This window comes from Halyomorpha halys, unplaced genomic scaffold (assembly GCF_000696795.3).
Source record: "Halyomorpha halys isolate HHAL.00 unplaced genomic scaffold, Hhal_1.1 Scaffold510.1, whole genome shotgun sequence".
Lineage (NCBI taxonomy): Eukaryota > Metazoa > Arthropoda > Insecta > Hemiptera > Pentatomidae > Halyomorpha > Halyomorpha halys.
Genome location: NW_027115101.1, coordinates 423,235 through 434,826, shown reverse-complemented (window position 1 = coordinate 434,826; position 11,592 = coordinate 423,235). Strand labels below are relative to the sequence as shown.

The following is an 11,592-nucleotide window of genomic DNA, read 5'->3' as shown; positions in this document are numbered from 1 at the left end:
TCTAAGCCCCATGGATGCGTGTGGTTGATGTCATAATGAAAACGGGTTGAAAGTAGCCTCTTTCTGCAATCTGGTAATGCATTTTAGGAGGAGGCTGAAGAAATTTGATCATTTGGAAAGAAGAGTCTGTATTTTGGGTCAGTCTGTTGATAATATGACTCACCAGGTTTATTGATTCAAATCAACCGACATCTAGAAAGCAACTAACGATCATTATGTAAATGCACTGAAAAATCTATACGATGAACATCTGTGGGAAGATAATTTGTGCATTATACAAAGGTGTCCGTTAATAAGGGATTAATATAAAATGATATAATAGAATCGTGTGCATATCACTTAAGCTATGATAACTCGTAAGCTCGAAAATCAAAACGGTTTAAGGATAACATATGAAAAATATTGTTTAAACATCTTTTTTCATATTAAAAATACCCTTTTCCTTGTCATCTTGTTAATCATATCCACATCATTAATAATTTGTCATATTTATAAAGTTATAATTTCGCATTGAGACTTATTCTGCTTGCACCATTCTAAAGTCTAGTCTGTCAAGATCACATCAGAGAACGTGAGAGCATTTGGGCTAGGGTTTCTAAATGCAGGTGCTTCATAGTGATATAGTTTTGATTCATGCCTATAGTGCATTGCTGAATACATTGGGAGACCGGTTCGGCGCACACCATTTATATAAAAAGTAAATTTTAATTTTTGTAATAATATTGTTATATTATTCATATCAAGAAAGGCGAAATCTAAAATTCTTGGGTTCCTTGTTCTTGAAAACCTTCAGTTTCAATTTTTCTGAACTTGGAATTGTTGGTTTGTTCTAGTTCAAAGACAAAAAAACTTTTGGTATATCTATGACTCTGGTTTGTTATAATTATAAAGCTTAGTCTATAATATAAAATTTTATTTTCAAAAAGTCGCAACGAACGTTCTTTACTCAAAGGTGTGGTATTATTTTTTAAATATGGAAATCGAATCGAGTTTCAGGCTTGAGTAGCGAAATTGCTGAGTTAGCCGTAGCGTTTTTTTCCAGCAAATGGAAGTGTTGAATTTGTTTTCTTCAGAAACTCTATAGAGAATTTAGATTAGAATAGATACTTGAATGCGGTATGATTTGGCAACACTTGGAATGAGGGCACTAATAAAGAACTTATGATTTCTTTAATAATATTTAATCTATATTCAATTCTTCTGTAAATATTTCTTATTCCAAAATATTTATTAAATGCGGTCAAACACTTTAGTACTATTCATTCTGCAAGAAGTCAGAAGACTGCTGACCGTAAGAAGAAGAAATTCAATAAGGTCCTTCTGGCTGAGGGAGCCACTGAAATGCCACGGACTGAGAATTCCTTGGAACACAGATTCCAAGACCACACCTCCACTGTGCCTCCTTTCCGTCTGGTTAGATCCCTATTTTAGAGGAATCCCAGAGCCATCCCTCTGATATGTAAAGCATCTGCGGTAATATGGTATCTTTAATCTCAGTCAGCTGTTATAAGGGTGATTCTCAAATAACGAATAATTTTCAGAGGCCAATTTTCAACAAAACCCGTGTCGAGAAATAGACAAACTAAAAAAAAATTTTTAATCTTCATAGGATAGTTTTGGGCTCAAACTGTTATTTAATCCTTAACGCAAAATTTACTAATTAAATTTTATTTTTAAATGTTTGCACTAATTTTTGACTCTGAAAATATTGCAATATAGTGCCCGAAATTCAGCAGAATCATGTTAATGTGGCCATCTTAACATTAAGTCATTAAGTATTCAATTATTCATTTGTACAACTAACTAACTAAGAAATATAACGATTTTTAATTTTTTTTTTTTATTACAATCCTTATTTCAAATAAGTCTTTCTTTTTGGCCGGCTTGTATGAGAAGAATTAGGGCTATATTGGTGTTAAACATCACCCTTAAAACGTCTAGGGTGCTAAAACATTTTAAAACAGGAAGTCAATAAATTTCTTTGTTGTCTTTAATTTGAGCTTTTCTACAACAATGTTTTTTTTTTGTTTTTTTTTTCATTTTTGGACATATTTTAAAATTCCATACATCCTGTTCTAATTCAGTCAAAAATTTATTGTAATAATTTTTGTAAACAGTGCATTGAGACCTGAATCTTATAAAAATATTTTTGGCAGATGATGTTTGTAAAAATTTGTATGTGAATCTTGAAATGTTTCCCTGGGGCAGCTTTGACAATGAGAAATGAAGTGTTGCATAATGAAAACATGACAATAAAATTAATTCATATTGTCTATCGGAAAAAAAATGCTTTCCGATTCTATATCATCTATAAAATCAATATACAGTAAATTATTAATTAAATATAATTCTAAAACTATGGGATAGATAATCTTAATTTTTAACAAGATGGATTTCTTAGTTTTATTTTGTTTTGTTTTTTATTTATTGTAATGGAATTGCTAAATTGATAAAGAAAGAAAAGAGAAGTAAATTGAATGAAATAAAATAAAACAAAATATTTGTAGTTAGTATTGTATTTAATATTTGTAGTATTTGGATTTGTAGACTGGTATTGATTGAGAAAGAAAAAGAAGAAAAAAAAATTGTTATAAATTGTAAATATATATATTTTCTATATGTTCGATCGTGGATTGATTGGTATGCTGTGTCTTCTCTCTCTCTCTTTATAATTTGGAACAAATAAACATTGTTTTATTTTATTTAAAGGAATTCTCATAAGGATCATGTCGTGAAATGAATTTTCGTCTCAATCTATTAGCTACTGACATAATTGTTTGAAACTTTCTTCCTCTTTTTTTTATCGCTTTTCAGTAGTAACTTTTTCTTTGTTTTGATTTATTTTTTTTATTATATTATTAAACTCCTATCATTGTAAGGATAGTTGTGGGCGACATAATACCGTAGTATATGTATATGTCTACTTATAATAGTATTGAATATTATTAAAGAACTTATTCTTTTTCATTTTAATATAAACTTTTTTACTTATTTTATATTCATATTTTATTTGTTTTTTCAGACAGTACAACTAGCCCTTCTGCTTAGCTCATGCCCAGACAGAGGTAAATAAATAAAGAAATATTATAATTAATTTAGAGACATTTTCAACGATTTATTATTACGTTTTTACAGACTAATTGATTATAAGATGTGTTTTTTTATATTTATTTATTAATACTTAATACTTATTATGCTTTCTAAATTAATTTATAATAAAATGTGTTTTACAAGTATAATCGTTTTGTCAGACAATTAAATAAAATTTTTGAAGTGTTATGTATGGGACATTAACTCTATATTATTAAACTGCATAAAATTACCTTATGCAGCTTTTGCTGATTGAATTTTTACAGACAATATATAGCATTATGTGTGGAGAATATTTCTCTTAACAGTTTATTGTGAAATCACAAAATAGATTAATTAAATTATGTTCCTTTATTTATATGAAGAAGTTTTTTTTTTTTATCTAGTTGAGTTAGGTTTTTATGTTTAGTATAAAATGCATTAATTTTAGTATGAAAGGGAAGAGTAGTAAAGCCAAAAAAATATCTAAATTCGCTGTTTTAAATAATGTAGAACATTGTTTCTTGCATTAAAACATTTATTGCTCAAAGTAGATTAAAATAACTATAGAGTACGTTTAAAGTAGAATAAGTAAAAATTTCTATGCTCTACAATGTGCAAATAGTTTAACTCATTCGGCCAATATTGTGGAAATAATCTACAAACAATTCCTCTTAATAAAACGTTTGTCTTATTTACAAAGATCTCTGAGTTTAAGAGAAATAACTTTAGCTCAGACAGCTACTTAGTGCACTATGAACTGGAACAGAATTAGCAGTTAGTAGAGATATCAATCAAATGTTGAATGATATCGCAAAGGATGGTGGTAATGAGGCTACTATGAGCAAGAGTAGAACCCGCGACTAACGAGCCAATGGTTAGCGAACTTAAACTCTTCATCAACCGCGCTATCATTCTCATTGTCTACTTGACCGACTTTCAGTTCTGGTTTGTCTTTTAATAATACTTATAATTTCATTGGATAAAATTTTATTTTCATTTCTTAAAAATTAAGTTCATAAAAATTGAGCTTACTGTCTGCATGTACGTCATTACTTAAGAATCATGATTATTGAGTAAATACCAAAAATTGCTTGAATAGCTTTCACAGAAATTAATACAGTACTAGCTCAAACCACAAATTAATTAACTGTATAATTAATCAAGTGTGAATTTTGTGACAAAACGTTGAAGTATAACATAAACAATATCTATGCAAATATTGGTATAGTGGGATTACTCTCAGATTAAGATTAAGTATTCATCTTTTTTTTTTTTTTTTTATGGCAATTAGTTCTGATCAGTTTCGGGCCCACTCTCGAATGGAGCAGTCTCTCTTTTTTTTTTTTCAAGAGTCTAGTGATACATTCAATATAAGATCGATTATATTTTCCCCTGCTACTTTAATATTGATAATAGTATTAGGGGAGGATATATATATATTTCTTGAAAGGGAAACTTGATGAGATTAGGAAGGATTTAGACCCCCTCCCCCCCCCCTCCGCGTCTACAGTTGTAGAGTACATCTTATTAGCTCAACAGAATGTCGGTAGATGTTCTTAGGAGACAAAGCTGCTTTAGATATGGGTATAAAGTTTCAGTTCAAAATTCAGCTAAATAAATACACCTTAATTAATCATTTAAATACTAATTTATTCAGTGATTATTAATATTTATTACCTTAAGTGTCCAATTGTATTATTTTGGAATAAAATTATTAATATTAAATAATTACGATTTAAAACTTTTGTACTCATTGTTCTGGAAGAAGAATAATAATTATTAATGAATATATACAAGATAGACCGAAATAGCAATATATGAAGACGTTAATGTTGACCATTAAATTAACAAATAACATTACATTTCTAATCTCACTTCTCAATATACATAAAACCTGTAAGTGAGATAGATTAATTTTTAAAATGTCAAGAAAACCATTAGATGAGAAGATCATTCATCCAGCTCCTCTTCTGTCTTCTTCGGACGTTATCACGGATGGTCGTTGTAGCACTTGGAGAGTGTTGGGGTGTCCGTTTAACTGGACATGGAATGGTTTGTAGGTTCTCTTCGGCAGTTGGCATGTGAAGGTTTATTAAATATGGTCTGGAGAATAATGGTTTAATTAACACAAGATTATCCAAGTGACCATAATTCATTATCTAAATACTAGCCACTATCAATTTCTGGGTATTTGAAACATTTTTAAATAATTCCTTTTGTATTCAGCGACGTCCCTATAGGTTTTTGTTTTCTTTTTCAATGTATGCCAAACAAATGACTGTGCCCTAGAGGAAGTATTGGGAACTGACTAGATTAGTTAGTTAGTAAAAAAGAAATGTGCCACTGATACTATTTGCTTGTCATCGCTCAAGCTGCCGATATATTTTATATTACCTTTAGGTGTTAATAAATTTTGATTTCTTATTCATTTTACAAGCTACTGCTAAATAAGTATCTTCATAATGTTATATCATGTTTGCACATGTTCCGGAAGTTTAAATTTTTAGTGGCCAAGACAATCTGCTTATGGAAGGTGTTCGGCATGGACCATTTCTCTGTTCCTTACCTTTCTTTGTTGATTTCTTTGACTACCTTTTCATTCCAAGTAGCCAATTAGTTTTATTATTTTTTTTTTCAAGTTGATCTTATTAGTAGAAACCTGCCGAACTAACAGACCTATAAGGACTATCATTGCCTATGGGGCGGGCGGTGAGGAGCGGGGACGATCTAAGTATAGAATGCCGGGAGTCGAGCCAGTGCCGCGCCGACTGCAGCGATGGGATGAAGCTCCTGCTAGTGGTGCTCTTGAGTACGGTCTGTGAGGCCTGGCGATTCCATCGGCAGACGAGGACTGTCCACCTCGCCCAGGGCACCCTCGTCGGGATGATCCTCGAGAGCGAGGAGCCGGGCCTGGGCAACGTGGACGTCTACCTCGGGATACCTTACGCCAGTGCCGAGAGGTACATGCCTCCGTCGTCGCCTGCCAGGTTCAAGTGGATGGACGCCAATATGATGGGCCCCATATGTCCGCAGGTAAGCTACAACAGATACAGTTGTGCTTTTAGAACACATGTCACCAAAACAATCCACAGTGGTGGGGAAGGGATAAACTAGTACATCTGCGTTGTAAGGATATGTTATTTAACACTGGAGTTCTAAGGTATTCGTTACAGCGAACGCAGGTATTGCCTAATAGGCAGCGTAGGGTGATAAATAAAATACTATAAGGCATTCGACACTTTAAAGGAAGTTCTATAAAGTTTTTGGTACGGAACAAAACTAGTCTGTAACAAGCATGTCCAACTATTTAAAATCATTTGAAGCTTATACACTCAGCAATTGATTAATTAATGATTTTTTAATGAAAATAGATTATGATGAGAACCACATAATCACTTTGCTTTCAACCATTCAAATAAAATTAATTCAGTTGAGTCCTGGTAAGTTGCAGATAATAAACTAGCAGCCATTTAGTGATATCTATAATTTCATGTAACATAGAAAAAAAAGGCCAAAAGAAATCATTTAAAAGTTAGTTAATTAAAATTAAACCAAACTTTGGGGAAAGCCTTAGAATATCATTGACTGCGATTGATGGAAAACATGTTTGAAGTAGTGGTTTTGGTAAGAAAAAATATTAACTTCATAGTTACCTTCGATTCCTAACGAACAACTGACTGATAGTGATCTTTTAACGTATTACCTAGAGAATAATAAGGTTCGTGGCGTTTCGCATTTTAAATAACGATATTGATTAACAGTTTTTTTATTCAAAAAGAAGACATCCTGTATTTTTAGGCTCTATAATACGACAATACGTTTTGGAAGAACCTATTTAACATTGCGTATGCCCTGTTTGATAACTTCATAGCAACTAACATAGTAAATTAGGATACATGAGGATTTTTGGGTTATTTACGTCAGGTGCTTTAAATTAAAGTTGCCTCTCCATTGACGTTTGAAATTCTGTGTAAACTTTGGGACTTTTTTTATTTTATTTTATTTTTTTTTATATTAGCAATCCTTTCAGACTTATATAGCTATCACCAATTTGCCCTACCTTTGTCGCTACTGACCTTTTCATTTCCAATTCGTATGTTCCTCTGTGTTAACTTTGTTTATTTTGTCTCTTCATTTAGATTTAGGCCTCCCAATTGGTCCCTTTTAAAACTCATGATATAACAATTTGAAAAGCTTTTTCTCTTTCGTAGACCTTTCTCTTTTATTTTTTTTTAAGCAACAAAACTGGCCCATTTCAAATAATATTTATATATAATAAATCTTAGAACTGGGAATTATTCTGGGAATATGCATCTAAATAGGCATTGACGCAGTTAATTCTATTGAAAATACAACCCTTATTTTTGAAATAGCATCTAAATGATTTCTAGGAATCGTGGGTGGGAGCTCCTTCTATAGCGACTGACTGATTTATAAGAACTGAATAAGTATTGAAATGTTTTCTATAAATTATATTAAATTGGTTTACTAAATTTAACTTTGTCATATATGTCAAGTTTTCTATCACATAGTAATTATTAACAAATAATAATAAAGGGATAGGGTTATTAATTTTCCGGATGACTTATCAGCTAAGTAATTCCGGAATTCAAACATAATAAGCTTTTCCCGTGTTTCGTTTTTTCTAGTTACCATAGGCCATGAATACTAAAACCTCACTCTCTGCTCAAATGTATTTTCTCCTATATCCGTTTTACTGAAAATGTTACTCTTTTTGCTGATAACTATTTTTCTAAAGTTCCTCGCTAGATTTTATTAACGTTGTTGTGTTTATAATGTATATAGTTGACCGTAAAATTTTAAATATAAGAAGATGGTCAGGGTTGCGATCAAAAAGAACAAATAGATTTTAACTATTTAATGTCCGACGTTTTGCTCTACTTGTAGGGCTAGGTTAAACAAACCTGTCACTTTGAACAGCCCTGATGAAGCCCTGCAAAGTGGGGCGAAACTTAAGTTAAAAACTATTTGTTCTTTTTTACCGCAACACTAACCATCTTCTTGTAGTTGTATTTAGTTTTATATTTACTTCGTTTCCTCCTCCCAATAGCAATTATCATCATTCTCAAGCACGGATATTTCACTATCTAGAGTAAAGCACTTTTCGGTATGCATCAAATGTCTAATAACTTATTCTAGTACCGAATTAAATTAGAATTGTAAAAGAGAATCGGCTAGTTTAATACTCGGCCGAATCTCTAACGTCTCAGACTAATGATTACCGATAGGAACTTTGTTCATTAGATCATATAGGGTGTTTTTTTAAGCCCGATAGAACTTGAAATTGTAAAAAATAACACAAAAAATTAAATTGTAATCAAAATTTTTTTTTTATTCGAAAGATCAATACGTGACATTAACATTTGAAAATGATTTCGGGCATATGGGCACCGCGGCTGTTCTTGACGAAGCGCATTCTGGACGTCCAATTTTGGGCCACTTTTTCGAGCACTGCTGGCCGTATGTAACGAATAACACGAACAATGCTGGCCTCCAAGGCGTCAATTGTTGCTGGTTTATCAGCATAAACCAGTGACTTCACGTAGCCCCACAGGAAATAATCGAGAGGTGTCAAATCGCACGACCATATGCGGCAATTTTGCTTATTAACAAACCCGTTAAGCCAAAAATGCGCCTCATCGCTGAACACAATTTTACAGAATGCGCTTCGTCAAGAACAGCCGCGGTGCCCATATTCCCGAAATCATTTTCAAATGTTAATGTCACGTATTGATCTTTCGAATAAAAAAAAAATTTTGATTACAATTTAATTTTTTGTGTTATTTTTTACAATTTCAAGTTCTATCGGGCTTAAAAAAAGACCCTATATTTCAATCATGCACACCCGTACAAAATTTACTATCTTCTTTCTTTTTTCAATTCAATTCCATACACCTTCTAGTTATCAATAGAATCGTAAGCAGTCATGCTAATTTAAAATCTGTATAAAGCTGATGAACTAAGACATTTTATTATTTTAATCTAACGAATGAGTTAAATTAATATTATAGTTTTTCTTTAAGCACTTCGGATAAATTGGCTCTTCAAAAACGATTATTTTCTCTCTATGATATATGTTCTTATATTTGTTAGTGTGTACATAGTTTTTTTTTGTATGTGATGTGTTTAATTATAAAAAGCAAACTCCTTAACCATCCTAACCCATTAATTCTTAATCTTTCATCCTTAACAACCCCTGATCATCCTCCGAGGAGTCTGAAAAGTGATGGCCACGGGACCTTCTAATTTAAATTAATGTTTGAAGTACCACATGAAACATACTACATATTTACCTATTGTATTATTTTGTACAGTTGTAAATTACATTAAATAAATAATTTAAAAAAATTATAAAAAGCGAAGAAAATGGCTATTTATTTATTTATAATATTTAATAAAATTGAAATAAGGAATGTAAATACAAGGACTTAATTCACTTACTTACATGTATAAAGGTTATATAATTTGAATTTTATAATCATGATGAATCATTTTACTGGAAAGCCTTCGAAATAAAAATTTACATAACCTGCATAATTTAAAAAAAAAATTCAATTAATAAAAAAGAAGAGAAAGCCAACCGGTGTCCATTGTTTAGCAAGTGGTTGGTATACCATTTGAAATAGACCCCATTCATTGTTTTGGTTTAATTTCGTGAGAGAAAACTGTAGATTGCTTGGGCAGATTGAAACAAGGGTCGGTTGAACAAACATGGAATCATTTCAACCGGACAAAATGAAACTTGATGATGTAAAATCTTGATTTTTCCATAAACTGGGAGTAGCTTTAGCTCACTTGCCTGGGTCTGTGAATTTAGTACATAACTAAACTATTTGCGTCTGCATATTTTTATTTTTATTTCTCACTATCGATGATAGGCACTTCAATGCTGAAACTAAAACAAAAATAAAATCTTCACAGAATCGAAAATTAATGACATAAAAACACCGTTGACCGGACCGTTAATCCGAATTTAATGTCATGTTAAGGAATTGCGAATGTATTTAGTTGGTCCCATATTGATTTCATCAGATTCCGTCCACTGCTTTCATTTACAAATATATATTTTCTTCGGCGTACCAATATTTTTCTTTTAGGTCTCGTCCAATTTGGCCCAAATTTTGAGGAACTTTAGGGATAACAGTAAAATGACTCTAGCATTAATTTTATCTGATTACTAATACTACTTTCATTTAGAGATGCGTAAAAGTATTTTTCTGCCTCGTATGTTTCTGACATACAATGATTCAAAAAACACTGAACCTAAAGCTAACATTTAATAATTACTTAACTTTTGCCATACTTGAGGTACTTCTGAAGGTTCAAGATGATGGTTTAGATCTAACTATTATTCATAATCATCAACTAACATATTAATAACCAATCAACCATTCACAGAATCAAAAATGTTTATTTTATTGAAAGAAGATTGACTGTATTAAGTAAATTGTTGGAAGATAGTCCGGATAGTGAACTATAAAAGTAGAAAAAACTATTTAATGTTTACCAAAATTCGCCCCACTTCGTCAGAGCTACACGAAAAAAAGATATAAACATTCTAAGAAGTGGAAAGAAATAAGAATACATAGTAAAGAAAGTATGAAAATATGAAAGAAAAAAAAAAGTAACTATTTCTTATAAGTGTTAATAATTTTTTTATTTAAACTTATTATTTTGGTTTAGTAAATAAATTTAAATTTTATCCATTATAGTCTCAAAACATTTTATTCTCTTTATAAGTCCGACGCTTTGGCCAATTCGGCCATCCTCAGGAACAATCTATTATAAAACAGCTTTTATTACATCTACGATCCCCAACAATTCAATATAATTAATAATATTATTTATAATTTATCTCACCTTAATACGATTTTAGAACAAAATAATTTTAAAACACAACTTCATGCAGGCTATTCTGCCCAGGTCAAAACATTTTTATCTATGAACAACATTAAAACCATTAGGTAAACTAATTTTTTTTTGTTAATCAGCATATCCTAAATTATATCTAATTAGCTAATTAATCAATTTTCACATTAAAACAAAAGTTAAAATTCTTTATCACAGTCACTTATTTGTTAAAATTTATCACAACAATGTTTGTAACCTTCCCTCCACTCTGGACAAGCATTAAAATTATTTATTATAACTATATTTTTGTTAAATTTCCTCTTTATTTTATAAGTAAAATACTTATCAAGGTTAATTATAATTATCAACATTTAATTTATCCCATATTTTTCATAAATTAAATTTTATTTAATATCTTTCCAAAGTGTTGGTTCAGATTTCTTGTGTCTGTTTTGAAATTCAAATGGATTCAAGTATTTTTCTTTTGATTGTATTATTTTCTTTATGTAAAATCATAGCATTTTCAAAATAAAAATTATATTTATTTAAATAGTTTTTCTGTTATTTTGTACCTTTATTGATCATCATTCGGACTATCATCCTGTGAAAAAAATAAATTGTCTAGTCTTATGTTATAAATTTATGTTA

General features: G+C 30.7%; 1 protein-coding gene across 1 annotated transcript in view; it reads left to right on the top strand.

The window, feature by feature from the left end:
• The first annotated feature begins 5,955 nt into the window (after positions 1 to 5,955).
• LOC106683740 (neuroligin-1) overlaps positions 5,956 to 11,592 on the top strand; it is a 172,717-nt gene continuing 167,080 nt past the window's right edge. The window contains exon 1 of the mRNA XM_067052183.1: positions 5,956 to 6,105. Coding sequence (XP_066908284.1) covers positions 5,956 to 6,105 — 150 coding nt within the window. The remainder of the gene's footprint in view (positions 6,106 to 11,592) is intronic.